General features: G+C 45.0%; 1 protein-coding gene across 2 annotated transcripts in view; it reads right to left on the bottom strand.

Moving 5' to 3' along the window:
• Positions 1-16332, bottom strand: part of morn2 (MORN repeat containing 2) — a 137133-nt gene that overhangs the window by 120291 nt on the left and 510 nt on the right. For both annotated transcript variants that reach the window (XR_011355883.1, XM_069931953.1), the window contains exon 2: positions 7636-7671. Coding sequence is in view for 1 of the 2 variants with exons in the window: in XM_069931953.1 (XP_069788054.1) it covers positions 7636-7671 (36 nt within the window). In the remaining variant the exon portion in view is untranslated. The remainder of the gene's footprint in view (positions 1-7635; positions 7672-16332) is intronic.

The raw sequence follows: 16332 nt of genomic DNA, 5'->3' as shown, positions 1-16332 counted from the left end.
CTTTGCACGTCAACAGTTTGGATACAGGTAAAATCACCTAAATCAATTCACCAACGAACATTTACTGACTTTCAAATTCCCCAATGGAAAAGCATGGACTTTTAAATTCATCCCAAGAAAATTAAACGACTATCAAATTCACCGACAGAAAATTCACTGACCATCAAATTTACTAACAATTGAATGTATGAAAATACTAATTTTAAGAGGCATAGCTCATAATATATCATTTCAATTTTTAATGAATGTTGAAGTGTCCTTTAATAAAGCGTTTAATTAGGTGTTAATTGGTAATTCCTGCAAACATTTGTTTAACGAGCCTCCCCTGAGGTTGTTGCTCCCGCGACTGCCTGTGCTAGTTCTCTCCCCCTGCCCGCAACCACCCCGGTGCGCAAGAGGGAGTTCGCCTCTCCCCCTCCCCTCCTCGCTGGAATGCACACTAGTTTCGGGCTAATTTCATGTTGCGATCCTGATCGCTAACGATTCTCTCCCCCAGTCTCCCCAAGAGAGAACACTGCAGTCGGGAGTCGAAGGAGGAAATGGAAGGCAAGCCCGAGGAGGAGCGGTAGGAGAGGAGGGGAGGTGCGGTAAACGACCTTCCCTTGACTCAAACCATTGCCGACAGTCCACATGTAGTTCACCTACTCTGGATTTGAGAGATCCGCGCTCAGGGATGAATCTGTTTTCCCTCCTCCCTCCAACCAACCTAAATCCTTTTGGGGGTGAACGTGGATAAATTATGAAATTGGTGATTTATTTCGTCGGCGAATTGACATCGGTGAATTGATTTCCGTGAATTTACCGCACATCAAACAGTTTGGGTGGCATGAATAGAGGGGAGGAATGTCTTCTCTGACAAAATTGGGAACATGTTCTTTATATGGTAGAAGTCTAAATATCTGGACTGCTCGGGGACTGGGTTGGTCCAGATTTTCCGGATTCTCAGGTAGACTTTTAAAATTCAAATTTAAGGTGGAAAAAAGAAGAGATGAACACATTTGATTATTCATTAACAAATACAGCATGCTTTTATCAAAATGAGTAGTTTTAAAGAAAAATTAAGTCAGCAAACATAGTTGCTTGTTGCCACTGTGCATCTGTGGCACTTACACATGCACACAAAAGCCTGCTGTTTAAAACAAAAAGTTTGAGAGTTTTTGAAAAGTCCGGATTCTTGGTGGGTCTGGATTTATGGCATCTGGATTTTTGGACTTGTACTGTAAACATATTTTCCTGAGATTGAATTTATTACTATCATAGATTGCTTAAAGTATATTGGCTAAATTTAACAAACCTTTGTAATAGCAGCCAGAAAGAAAGTCGGCTTTTTAAAATTGGTAAGAGGAATGATCCAAAAATGAGGTTGAAAAAAAGAATCATTAAAAAAAATAAAGACCACCAACAATTATTGAATTTGAGGCCAGGCAAAAGACAGGCAATGTTATGACAGAAGTTAGAAATTTGATAGACTTTGAAATTGAGTTCTGACTTATGGGAATATTTGGATCAAAGTCAATTATGTGGCCTATCTGATTATTTGCAATGGGCCAAAAAGTATAGCAAAATTGAACATTGTCTGCTGCAACATAAAGACTCAAACCTTATAGTCGAAGGCAATAAGGATTTGCTTTGCTGAATGTTTAACATGGAAAAGTTGAATCATGTTTACAAAGTAACTAAACATGTTTTCCAAAATTTATGCTGATTTAGTAATTGAAACAAGGATATCAATGCAGGACAGAATACTTAATGTTCTAGATTATGCTTTCCTTGGCCTGTGGCTCACGTTCAAGGCTCTGCAGTTCTTATTGAGCTTGAGGTCTCTCCGTTGCAGCCATCGCACAAAGGAGAACAATTTGCAACCCATGAGGGGCACCTCACCATCTTGAATCATAATGATCCAATGTGTTGCTCTCTCAACTAAAGGTTTTGTACAAGTTAAAGGCTGAGAGAGATCTTTCAGTCACAATGTAGAAGTTAACATTACATTGTATCTCTTTATGGCCACCTTTATAGTCTCTATTGATAAGCTTGAGAGACTTTGTAATATAAATCCATGCCAACTTGTACTCAAGATGATACTTCTTAAATTGAATTGGCATGATGAAATATAGATTCCAAGTAAAATTAAGAGAAATAAGTGTTCAATTCCAAAGTACCATCCATTTCCTATATCTAAATATATTCTAACTTTGCCTTAAGTGTGAGGTGTTGTATTTTAATAAATCAAACTATTGTCAGATTTACATGGTGAATGATAGGGCGTGGAGAATGTTGTGGAACAGATGTACAAGTACATAGTTTCCTGAAACTCAGGTGGACAAGGTGGTGAAGAAGATGCTTGGCATGCTTGCCTTCATTGGGGAGGGCGTTGAGGTTAGGACCCAATGATTCAGCTATATAAGGCAATGGATGAGACCATGCTTAACCATAAAACCATATAACCACTTACAGCACAGAACAGGCCAGTTCGGCCCTACTAGTCCATGTCGTAACAAATCCCCATCCTCCTAGTCCCACTGACCAGCACCTGGTCCATACCCCTCCAGTCCTCTCCTATCCATGTAACTATCCAGTCTTTCCTTAAATGTAACCAATGATCCCGCCTCGACCACATCTGTCGGAAGCTCATTCCACATCCCTACCATCCTTTGCGTAAAGAAATTTCCCCTCATTTCCCCTTATAATTTTTCCCCTTCAATCTTAAACCATGCCCTCTAGTTTGAATCTCCCCCACTCTTAATTGAAAAAGCCTATCCACATTTACTCTGTCTGTCCCTTTTAAAATCTTATACACCTCTATCAAGTCCCCTCTCAATCTTCTACACTCCAGAGAAAAAAGCCCCAGTCTGCACAACCTTTCCCTGTAACTCAAACCTTGAAATCCTGTCAACATTCTCGTGAACCTTCTCTGCACTCTCTCTATTTTGTTTATATCTTTCCTATAATTTGGTGACCAAAACTGTACACAGTACTCCAAATTTGGCTTCACCAATGCCTTGTACAATTTCATCATAAATTCCCTACCCTTGAATTCAATACTCCGATTTATGAAGGCCAACATTCCAAATGCCTTCTTCACCACACCATCTGCCTTGAGGATACTATTTACCATCACTCCTAAATCCCTTTGTTGCTCTGCACATCTCAATAGCCTACCATTTAATGCATATGACCTATTTAGATTTGCCTTTCCAAAATGTAACACCTCACACTTATCTGTATTAAATTCCATCAGCCATTTCTCAGCCCACACCTCCAGCGTTCCTAAATCACCTTTTAATCTACGGTAATCTTCCTCACTGTCCACAACACCACCAATCTTTGTATCATCCGCAAACTTGCTTATCCAATTCTCCACCCCTACTTCCAGATCGTTAATATATATATAACAACCAATAGTGGACCCAGGACTGATCCCTGAGGAACTCCACTAGTCACCGGCCTCCAATTGGACAATTTTCTACCACTACTCTCTGACACCTCCCATCCAACCATTGTTGAATCCATTTCACTACCTCCTCATTTATACCTAATGCCTCCACCTATTTTCCTGACCTCCTGTGGGGAACTTTGTCAAAAGCTTTACTAAAGTCTAAATAGACAACATCCACAGCTTTCCCTTCATCAACCATTTTTGTAACCCCCTCGAAGCATGATCTACCCCTGACAAAACTATGCTGATTACTCCCTAGTAATCCCTGTACCTCCAAATATTTGTAAATACCATCCCTCAGAACACTTTTCATCAACTTGCCCACCACAGACATCAGACTCATGGGTCTATAATTCCCAGGTTTACATTTAGAACCTTTCTTAAACAGCAGAACCACATGCGTCACCCTCCAATCCTTTGGCACTACCCCCGTGGCCAGTGACATCCTAAATATCTGTTAATGGCCCCACTATCTGTCCACTAGCCTCCCTGAGTGTCCTTGGGAATATTTTGTCCGGTCCCGGAGACTTATCCACCTTTATCTTTTTCAACACAGTCATCACTACCTCCTCGGTTATCCTTATATGCTTCATTACCTCCCCACTATTTTTCTTTACCTCAACTGGTTCAATATTTTTTTCCCTAGTGAATACCGAGGCAAAGAAATCATTCAAAATTTCCCCTATTTCCTTTGACTTCTCACTCAGCCTACCCTCACTATCTACAAGGGGTCCAATTTTATCCCTCACTAATCTTTTACTTTTAATGTACTTATAGAAACCCGCTGGATTTATTTTTACTCTGTCTGCCAAAGCCTCTTCGTGCCTTTTTTTGGCCTTTCTAATTTCTTTCTTAAGATTCCTTCTACACTCCATGTAGTCCTCCTTCAAATTGTCAGCTCCCTGTTCTTTATACCTTTTGTACACCTCCCTTTTTCTCCTAACCAAATTTCCAATATTCCTCGAAAACCAAGCCTCCCTATGACTTCCAGCCTTTCCTTTGATCCTCACTGGGACATAAATACTCTGTACCCTCAAAATTTCTTTTTTGAATATCCTCCACTTTTCATTTACACCCTCATCTGAAAATATCCTGTCCCACTCAATACTCCCCAAATCCCTTCTTATTCCTTTGAAATTTGCTCTTCTCCAATCCAGAACCTCAACTTTAGGCCCCTCCTTGCTCTTCCCTAAAACTACCTTAAAACTAACAGAATTATGATCACTAGACCCAATTGGATCTCCAACATTAATGTCTGATACCTGACCTAGCACGTTCCCTAACAGGAGATCCAGTATTACCCTGTCCTGAGTCGGTTCTTCTACTAATTGATTCAGAAAACAATCTTGAACACATTTAACGAACTCTAGCCCATCCAGCCCTCTAACTGTATGGGTATCCCAATCAATGTGAGGGAAGTTAAAATCTCCCATGATCACTACCTTATGATTCTCACACATATACATTATCTCTCCACACATTTGTTCCTCTACTTTTCTTGACCGATTTGGTGGTCTGTTTCTTTCTTTGGCTTGGCTTCGTGGATGAAGATTTATGGAGGGGTAAATGTCCACGTCAGCTGCAGGCTCGTTTGTGGCTGACAAGTCCGATGCGGGACAGGCAGACACGGTTGCAGCGGTTGCAGGGGAAAATTGGTTGGTTGGGGTTGGGTGTTGGGTTTTCCTCCTTTGTCTTTTGTCAGTGAGGTGGGCTCTGCGGTCTTCTTCAAAGGAGGTTGCTGCCCGCCGAACTGTGAGGCACCAAGATGCACGGTTTGAGGCGATATCAGCCCACTGGTGGTGGTCAATGTGGCAGGCACCAAGAGATTTCTTTAGGCAGTCCTTGTACCTCTTCTTTGGTGTACCTCTGACACGATGGCCACGCACCCTCATGTCTCCTTCACCCCTCAATTCCACCCAAACAACCTCACTGGATGATCCCTCCAGACCATCTTGCCACCTCACGGCAGTAATGTCCTCCTTAACAAGCAGAGTAACTCCTCCCCCTTTTTTACCCCCTGATCTATCACATCTAAAACAAATGTATCCTGGAACGTTAAGTTGCCAGTCCTGCCCCTCTTTTAGCCAGATCTCACTAATTGCCACAATATCGTGACCCCAAGTATCTGTCCATGCTCTAAGCTCATCTACCTTGTTCACTATGCTTCTTGCATTAAAATATATGCATTTCAGAGAATGACCCTCACATACATTCTCTTTTCTACCTTCTAACCTAATCTCCATCCTACCTTTGTTATCGTTGTTATTCTTATCTAGGTGGTCATGCTCCCTTGACACTGCTCTCACACTCTGTTCCCCACACCACTGCCAAACTAGTTTAAACCTTCCCCCAAAGCTCTAGCAAATCTCCCTGCCAGCACATTGGTCCCCCTCCAGTTCAAGTGGAGTCCGTCCCTTTTGTACAGGTCCGACCTTCCCCAGAAGAGATCCCAATGATCCAGAAATCTTATCCCTTGCCCCCTGCACCATCTCTTTAGCCACACATTCATCCTCCACATCCTCCTATTTCTACCCTCACTAGCGCGTGGCTCCGGCAGCAATCCAGAGATTACTACCTTGGAGGTCCTGTTTTTTAACATAATCCTGTTTCAGGACCTCATCCCCACTTCTAGCAAAGTCATTGGTCCCCACATGGACCACGACTTCTGGCTGTTCTCCTTCCCCTTGCAGAATGCTATGGACTCGATCAGAGATATCCCTGACCTTGGCACCAGGGAGGCAACATACCAACCTGGATCCCCGATCTCGTCCCACAAACCTTCTATCTGTCCTTCTGACTAACGAGTCCCCAACTACAAGTATCCTGTTCTTATCCCTCCTTCCCTTCTGAACCTCAGGGGCAGCCCCCGTGCCAGAGACCTGACCCCTATGACTCGTCCCTGATAGGCTGTTCCCCCCAGCAGTATCCAATGCAGAATACATATTGCTGAGTGGCACTTCCACAGGGGTACTCTGCACTGGCGCTCTCCCTCCTTTCCTCACAGTCACCCAATTCCCTGACTCCTGCCTTCTAGGGGTGACTGTCTCCCTGTAACTCCTCTCTATCACTGCCTCTGCTTCCCTTATGATTCTCAGTTCATCCAACTGCAGCTCAAGCTCCTTAACACGGTCACTCATTATATGCAATTGGATGCACCTTTTGCAGGTGTAGTCATCAGAAACAGCTGTGCTATCTCTGATTTCCCACATCCCACAATTGGAGCACTTAACTACCCCAACTGACTCCATTTCTTCCTTTTTTAATATAAATACCCTTCCCACACAAGTAGCTCCTTCTCGCCGAAGTCCCTCGAGCCAAAGTCCTAAGATCCCACTCCTTCACTGGGCCACAGTCCCTCGAGCTAAAGTCCTAAGACCCCACTCCTTCACTGGGCCACTCACTCACTGCGCTGCTCCTCGCTGGCCGCTCCCTCCCTTTCTACTCCTTTTATTAGCCCTTACCAATTAACCCGAATTAACTCTTGGCTCCTCCTCCTCTCACCCGACACCAGGCACAGACTCACTGTCTTCTCCAACCCCGAGTCTGACCTTAGAGTACTTAGAGTGCTGTGTTTAGTCTTAGCAACCCAGCTATAGGAATGATATCAATAAACTGTATGGGATGCAGAGGAGATTAACCAGAATGTTGTGGGACTGGAAGGCTAGAGTTAAAGGAGGAGGTTATATAGGCGGAGTCTTTATTCCTTGGGGCACAGGAGACTGAGGAGTAATCTTATAGAAGTTTATAAAATCCTTAAGGGCATGAATAAAGTGAATGCTCAGTCTTTTTCGCAGGGTTGATCACTTTAGAACTGGAACTCATTGATTTAACGAGAGGGGAGATATTTGAGAGGGACCTAAGATACAACATTCCACTCAGAGAGTGGTCCAAATCTGGAACAAGCCACCAGAGAGGAAACTAAAGAAGCGGGGTATAATTTTGGCATTCAAATGAGGTGTGGACAGATTTATGGATAGGAAGGTCTTAGAAGGATATGGACCAAATGCAGGAAAATGGGACTATCCCAGATGACTGGGTTGGCATGGACAAATTGGATTGAAAGGCCTATTCCATGCCAGATGACTCTAGAAATGTTCAAAGTTATTCAACTGGGAAAACTAATAATTCTCTTTTTTTTTTAAAAAAGGTACTAAAACAGATACAAATACAGTAACAGTAGGAGACTGAAGAAATCTTACCTTTTTCTTTGGATTGAGCTTCCTTTTTTGGCTTCACTATACCAAGAAGACAAGCATGCAGAGTTAATGGCAAATTAAAATCTTGTGACTCATACATTACTGCACAATAAATTCAAAAATCTTATTCTATTAATATTATCTATTAAAAACAGTAGATAAGCCCAAATCAATTATTTGCATTACCAGACATTTCTTCCCCTCTCTGCCTTCCACTGAGATTGCTCCCTTCATTACTCCTTTCTCCACTTATCCCTTCCCACTAATCACACCCAGGCACCTACCCCTGCTACTACAGGAAGTGTTACACTTGCACCTACACCTCCTCCCTCATCACCATTCGGGTCCCAAACAGTCCTTACAAGTGAAGCAACACTTCATTTGTGAATCTGCTGCATTCAGTGTTCCCATTGTGGCCTTCTCTACATCAGAGATATTGGAGGCACACTGAGAGATAATTTCATTGAGTATCTTCTTTCTGTCCACAGCAATGACTGTGATCTCCCAATGCCCAACACTTTCAATTCTGCACCCCTCTCCCACGCCACCATGTCATTACATCAAGGGAGCGGTCATCATCAGAGTGGGCAGAGCAGCTCAACAGGCTACAGTGAAGAGGTAAGAGGCGAGGGATAGTAGGAGTTGAAGTAAGAAAGGGCCACCTTATTCAAGGGACAAAATGATTCAGCGGGTAGGCTGAATTCTATATCATATATTTTGTCCCTGCAGTCATAAACAATGGGAATGGCAGCCAAGCCAGGGGAATGCTCCTCTTGCAGAATGTGGGTTGTCAGGGAAGCCAGCAGTATCCCTGATGACTTCATCTGCGAGCAGTGCATCCAGCTGCAGCTCCTGACAAGCTGAGAGAGAGTGACAGGCAAGAGTTACAGGGACACTATCACACCTAGGAAGCAGGAGGAGGGTAGATGAGTGACATTCAGGAGAGGGAAAGGATGTAGACAGTGCAGGGCATCCTTTTGGCTATTTTCCTCAATAACAAGTACTGTACATTATTTTGGATACTGTTAGGGGGGACAACCTACCATACATAGCCACAGCGATCAGGTCTCTGTACGGAGTCTGATCTTGTGGCTAAAAAGGGAAGGGAGGAGAAGATGTGAGCTGTAGTGATAGGGGATTCCATAGTTAGGGGGACTGATAAGAAGTTCTATGGAAGAAATTGAATATCTGGATGGTATGTTGCCTCCCTGGTGCCAGGTTGCGAAATATTTCAGATCGAGTTCACGGCATTCTCAGGAGGGAGGGTGAGCACCAGATGTCGTGGTCCATGTAGGGACTAATGTCATTGATAGGAAACGTGAGGAGGTCCTGCAAGAAGAGTTCAGGGAGATAGGTGCTAAGTTGAAGGACAGGACTTCCAGGATTGTGATCTCAGGATTGCCACATGCTAGTGAGGTTAGAAATAGGATGATAATGCAGCTTAACATGTGGCTAAAGACATGGTACATGAGGGAGAGCTTTAGGTTTCTGGATCATTGGGCTCTCTTCCAGGGAAGGTGGGACCTGTTCTGATGGGACGGTTTGCTTCTGAACTGAAGGGGAACTAATATCCTTGTGGAAGGTTTGCTAGTGCTGCTCTGGTGGGTTTAAACTATATTTTCAGGGGGATCACCCAATAGTCATTGAGAATTGGAGGAGCATATCTGTAGAGAGATAGCAGACAGCTGAAGGAAACAGAAGTTTGTGATAGTAGGGGATTTTCATTTTTCATATGTTGACTGGATGGTTTGGAGTTTGTCAAATGTGTTCAGGAAAATTTTCTAAATTAATATATAGAAGTACCAACTAGAGATAATGCAATACTGGATCTCCTTTTAGGGAATAAGACAGGACAGGTGACACAAGTATGTGTAGGGAAACATTTAGGGTCCAGTGATCATAATGCCAATAGTTTAAAGTTAATTATGGACAAGAATAAGTCTAGGCCTCAGATTGAGATTCTAAATTGGAGAAAGGCTAATTTTGATGAAATGAGAATGGATCTACTAGAAAGTATGGATTGGGATGTTGTTTTCTGGCAATATGTGCGAGCTCAGTGGAGGACCTTCAAAGGTGAAATTTTGAGAGTACAGAGTGTTACGGAGTCCAGAGGACCCCAAAAACCAGCACAATAGATATGCACTACAACACAGGGTTACTTAAACAAAAATAGTTTTTAATTATATTTGAACAAGAAAACAGAATTAAACTTTAACTTATTACTTATCCTACTTACTTAACCTAACCTACTTAATCCTCCCTCTAATACTAAGCATAGGTGTGTGTAATGAATATTTAAGATTAGAAAAGTTATTTGGATCACAGTCCAATCTCACTGGTTGCAGGCAATTCTTGTACTGTGCACAGAAGTTAGCATTAACAAAGTTCACCAGTCTGGTGCTTAACAGGCAAATGGTTACCACTCAGGAGGGTTCTTGCTGGTTTTCAGAGAGAGATTCCTTTTCCAGGACATCCGCATCTGATTCCTTCTCAATCAGTCTTGCTGACGAAACTTGGCCCCTTCAGGGTTCTCCAGATGATCCTCTTTCTTTCAGGTCACCTTTCAGACCACTAATCTTCTCCATTGACCAAGCAGCCTTTCAAAATTTGCCAGCTTGTCCTTCAGGAACTGATTTCTGTGTCTCTCCTCTCTGTTTTCCACCCTCCCTGACAGAAAAACTGTTCTCCTCTGCCTGTAAAGATCACATGCTCTCCCAGGCAAGCTGCTGTCAATACTTAGTTGCCTCCTGCAAAAAGCATTCTGCAAAAGTCCTGCAAATATTCTGAGTTTTAAAATGTGTGTGTGTGCAAGCTGCTCTAACAATTCCTCCTAATCCACCTCTAAATACCCTGACACAAGAGTTTGTATGTTCCTGACAGAATTAAAGGCAAGATTTGCAGCCATAGGGAAGCTTGTTTTTGAAGGATATTGGTGATCTGGTTCAGAAGAAGAGAGAGGTGTATAGCAGGTAGAGGCAATATGAAGCAAATGAGATACTTTTTTTTAATTATAATTTTTTATTTTTCACACCATAAACCACATTAACCATGATACATACTTTTTCCTTTTCAAATATATACAGTGCCATTTTCTCCCCCCCCCCCCCTCCCATCCCACCCTCCCTACCTCCCCCCTCCCGTCCATTTAAAGTACAAAATCTAGGATACATTAAACCAGTCAAACAATGTTGTCATTCAATAAAAATAAACAAGAAATTCCACTGAGTCAATTCTTTTCATTTTCTTCTCCTTTCGTTAATTTAGGTAGTGAATGTCCCCGGTAGGTTTTCGCTATTGTGTTTCATGTAAGGCTCCCATATTTGTTCAAATATTAAGCAAATGAGATACTTGAGGAGTATAAAAATTGCAAGAAAACCCTCAAGAAAGAAATCGGTAAGGCTTAAAAAAAGACATGAGGTTGATTTGGCAGATAAATGTGAAGGAAAATCCTAAGGGTTTCTACAAGCATATTAAGAGCAAAAGTATAGTGAGGTACAAAATTGGTCCCCTTGAAGATCAGAGTGGTCATCTTTGTATGGACCCAAAAGAGGTAGGAGAGATCGTAATTTTTTTTCTTCAGTGTTCACTCAGGAAACAGACAGAGTTGTGGGAAGTAAGGAAAACAAGCAGTGAGGTCATGGAACTTGCAAAGATTAAAGAGGAGGAAGTGCTTGCTGTCAAAGTAAATAAGAGTGGATAAATCCCCAGGGCCTGATAAGATATTCCTTCAGACCTTGAGAGAGGCTTGTGTAGAAATTTCAGGAGCTCTAGCAGAAATATTTAAAATGTCCTTAGCCACAGGTGTGGTGCCAGAGGATTGGAGGGTAGCTCACATTGTTCTGTTGTTTATAAAAGGCTCCAAAAGTAACACTGGAAATTATAGGCTAGTGAGCCTGATGTCAGTAGTAGGTAAATTATTGGAAGGTGTTCTAAGAAATCAAATATACAATTATATGGATAGCCATGGACTGATTAGGGATAGTCAACATTGTGTGGGTGTGGTAGGTCATGTTCAACCAATCTTAGAGTTTTTTGAGGAGGTTACCAGGAATGTTGATGAAGGAAAGGCTGTGGATATTGTCTACATGAACTTTAGTAAGGCCTTTGACAAGGTCCCACATGAGAGATTAGTCAGGAAGGTTCAGAAGGTGGGTATTCATGTTGAAGTAGTGAAATGGATTTGACAATGGCTAGATGGGAGAAGCCACAGTGTATTGATGGATGATTGCTTCTCAGACTGGAGGCCTGTGACTAGTAACATGATTCAGGGATCGGTGTTGAATGACATATGCAGTCATATCATATGAGCAGACAAACAAAATACATAGATCACTTAACAGATGTTTACAGCACATCAATCTAATTTGAGTTCTGTACATAGAAGCATCACAGATTTGTGCACCCAATTAACCTTATTCTAACCAATATGCAGTCACCTGTATACTCTTCTTCATATGCCCATTGTGACACTTTCAAGCTTAAATAGGAGAGGATCAGAGTAAATCTTATTGAATTTATCACTGTGTCATCACAATATATGCACTTGTATAGAATCACAATCTTATAATGTATACATTGCTTCAATTACATGTAGAATGCACCGAACTCTTCCTCACCACTGAGATTACGGGGAGTATCTTTAATCTTGGTTAACCTTTAGTTTGGTTTGCAAATGACGCTAAGATTAGAGGTTTTGTGGGCAGCGAAGAAGGTTTTCAAAGCTTGCAGAGGGATCTGGACTAGCTGGAAAAATGGAAGATGGAATTTAATACAGACAAGTGTTAGGTTTTGCAATTTTGAAGGACAAACCAAGAAAGGACATATACAGTAAATAGTAGGGTGCTGAGGAGTGCAGTAGAACAGAAGGTCTTGGGAATACAGATACATAATTCCTTGAAAGTGGCATCACAGTTGGATAGGGTTGTAAAGAGAGCTTTTGGCATATTAGTCTTCATAAATCAAAGTATTGAGTATAGGAGTTGGGATGTTGTGGTAAAGTGTATAAGACATTGGTGGGGCCAAATTTGGAGTATATAGTGTGCAGTTTTGGTCACCTAACTGTCTCCCTTTCTTCCTCATATCTCTGCCTCCTTTCCTTCATCTGGAGAGGCGGAGAGACGAGGTCATCCCTTGGAACCTGAGTGGGCCAAGGGTACCAATGTTGGGGAGGTTGGGCTGGGTAGTCATGATGCTGGGGGAGGGGGGGGGGCAGCTGGTGGAAGATCCCTGGTTGAGACTGTCTTCACAATCACTGGGCTACCTGATGTAGGTGTAGTTCTGGTTGGCATGGAGGAGGAGCATCTGCTCGACCAGCGGTTCGGACTTGTGGGCCTGCAAGTGTTTGCGGATGAGTACCGGTCCCGGAGATGCAAGTCAAGCTGGGAGGGAAACCCCAGTTGCCAATTTCCTTCCCATTGACAGTGATGCCCATCATTGAGTCCATGGGGAATATCCCTTTTTAAAGTGGTGGATGCTAGGACCATCTCAGGGTCCAAGTCACTGCTCCCCGATGGATGAAGTGAGTAGCAGTCAGCAGCTTCCTTCCAGGGCATGGGGTGCGTTGGGTAGGTGATCGGGTATCCACCCACGTCATCCTGTCTGTGCAGTCAGAGCCTGGCTGGCACAAGATGGCAGTGCCCAGTGGATGCCCGTGATGTCGGTGTGGTTGGGCGACCCAACCGGCAGCGAAGCGGGAAGTGATGTCTTCGGAGCAGGCAGAAGTCATCCATTGGAAGATGGCGGCACCCGGAGTGAGCACACTGCAGCTGGGTGCAGGTTGGTGGCTGGGTCATGGAGCGAATCTCCTTGACTGTGTAGGGTAGGTTGTGCGCCTTCACAAAATGGGCAAACCTAGTGACCCCTGGATGACAGAGCGCCTCATGGAGTTTCTGTAGTCTCTCCATCTGTACGCTGGCGCACGTCCCCCTGGAGAGCGCATCTGGCGGGTCGTTGAGCTTACCAGGCTGGTACAGGATGTCACAGTTAAAGGTGGAGAGTTCGATTCTCCATCTGGCGATTTTGTCGTTTTTTTTATCTTACCTCGCTGGGTGTTGCTGAACATGAAGGAGACCGTGCATTGATCAGTCAACAGTGTAAAGCGCCTCCCAGCGAGGTAATGTCTCCAACGACGCACCGCTTCAACTATGGCCTGGGCCTCCTTCTCGACCGAGGAGTGTCTACACTCTGGACCCTGGAGGGTTCTGGAGAAGAAGGCTACAGGCTGACCGGCCTGGTTCAAGGTGGCTGCCAGGGTGAAGTTGGATGTATTGCTCTCGACTTGAAACGGGATAGACTCATCGATCGCGTGCAGTGTTGCAGCAGGGATGTCGCATTTGATTCAATCGAAAGCCGTTCTGGCTTCGGTCGAGAGGGGAAAGGAGGTGGTCTTGATAAGAGGACGCGCCTTGTCGGCGTAGTGTGGAACCCATTGGGCGTAATATGAGAAAAAAGCCCAGGCAGCATTTGAGCACTTTCTGGGTATGGGGGGGGGGGGGTAAGTCCATTAGGGGACGCATGCGGTCAGGATCTGACATCACTACCCCGTTCTCCACCACGCAACCTAGAATCGTGAGTCGTGTGGTCCGGAAGACACACTTGTCAAAATTGTAGGTCAGGTTCAGCCGACTGGCAGTTTGAAGAAATTTGTCTAGGATGGCGTCGTGGTCCTGTGTGTTGTGGCTGCAGATGGCGACATTGTCCAGATAAGGGAAGGTAGCGGTTAGCCCGTTCTGGTCCACCATCTGGTCCATTTCCCGCTGGAAAACCGCGACACCATTCGTGACCCCTAATGGTACCCTGAGAAATTGATACAGCCGCCCATTCGCTTCGAAGGCCGTGAATGGTCGGTCCTCACAGCGGAACGGGAGCTGGTGGTAGGCCGAACATAGGTCAATGGTGGAGAATATGCGGTATTGGGCAATCTGGTTCACCACATCCGTGATGCGTGGCAGGGGGGTACACATCCAGGAGCGTGAAGCGGTTAATGGTCTGGCTATAGTCGACCATCATCCGTAGCTTTTCCCTGTTCTTGACAACCACCACCTGGCTCTCCAGGGAGTTGAACTGGGTTCAATGATGCCCTCATCCAGCAATCTACGCACTTCACTCCTAATGAATTGCCTGTTTTCGTAACTATATTGCCGACTTTTGGTGGCCACAGGCTTCCAGCCAGGGGTGAGGTTTGCGAAGAGTGCTGGCGGGGCAATCCGGAGTGTGGAAAGGCTGCAGGAGTGGCCCCGGGGCACGGGGGCACGTTGCTCGGGTGCTTCAGGGGTGGGGCGATGGCAGACTGAGAGGGGGGCATGGGGTCCCCCAAAGTGTAGGGACACCGTTCGAAACTGACATTGAAAGTCTAATCCCAGCAACACTGGGGCACACAATTGGGGAAGGATGAATAATTTGAAGTGGGTGACCGTTATGCCCTGTACTTCCAGCGTGGTGAAGCAATACCCCTTTATCCCGGTCGAGTGCGACCTAGTCGCTAATGAGATCCTCTGGGTAGTGAGGATAATGTCAAATCCGCAACGGAGGGCCAGATCTGGCCGGATAAAACTGTCAGTTGACCCAGAGTCAAATAAGCAATTGGTGTCATGTCCATGCACTTTAATCAGTTCCATTGCTTTAGTGAGGGGATGAGAGCATTGCTGATTTAGTGTTATAGAAGCAGCCACTGATCCTGTTGACAGGGGAATTCCGCGTGTTGATGTCACGCAACGGGATGACATCATAGACTCAGTCAGCACTGGAAGAGCAGGTTGGAGGTACTCCCGGAGGTGCTGTTGTGGTGGCATCGGCAGATGAACGGTAGTGGGGGTTGTTGCTCGTGGTTGGTGGTGAGTAGGTTGTCTCCGGGGGTGGCTGTGGCGGTGGCAGCGGTAGCATTAGCCCGGGGAAGGTCGTGACCGTAGCAATAGTGGGCGCTACAGTCAGGACCGAGGCCAGGTCGAGTGTTCCTCACGGGGGCGAGAGGCGGGCCAACATCATGGTTGCGAGAGTGGGCTGCCCCTTCCAGGTTCGGCATCTCCGTGACATCAGGCGTTGCCGTGCAGGGGAGCCCTCGCTCTCATTGGACGAGAGCTCTGGGGAAGAAGAGTTTGAATGGGATAGTGGCGGTTGGGCTTCACACGAGGCACTGTGTTTGCCGGCGGCCATTTTAGACCTACAGACTGCAGCAAAGTGCCCGTTTTTAAGGCACTTCTGGCACCTGGCTTTTCTTGCTGGGCACTGGGCCCTGCTGTGCTTGACCCTCCCGCAGAAATAACATTTTAGGTTCGCAGGGGGCAGTGTAGCAGCAGCCGACATGCCGTCAGTATATCGGGGGTGGTAGGGTAGACGGGCACTCTACTCACATCAGAACGTGGGGTCCAGTCCCTAGAGAACTCGTTTGACTTTAAGGCTGCATCCTCCATTGTGATTGCAATCCGGGCCACGTCCTCTCGTTTTTCTACCCTTTGTTTGAGCAAGCGCAGCCTCACTTCCTTCGATCGGAGCCCGGCCACATAGGCATCCCAGACGAGATCATTTGTGATCTCGGCAGCAGTTTTGTCCACACAGTTAGTCCTTGTCCAATACCTTTACTACTTGTAAAATGCCCTGCTGGACTCGCCGGGCTGTTGCTTCCTCGACGCAAGCACAAGCCGGGCATGAACTCTGTACTATCACAGTCCTACCATAATTTGACTGGCGATAGAATTAGTGGGT

This window comes from Narcine bancroftii, chromosome 4 (assembly GCF_036971445.1).
Source record: "Narcine bancroftii isolate sNarBan1 chromosome 4, sNarBan1.hap1, whole genome shotgun sequence".
In the NCBI taxonomy this organism is placed as follows: Eukaryota; Metazoa; Chordata; class Chondrichthyes; order Torpediniformes; family Narcinidae; genus Narcine; species Narcine bancroftii.
The sequence above is the reverse complement of the archived record's forward strand: the minus strand, read 5'-3'. Positions and strand labels throughout refer to the sequence as shown.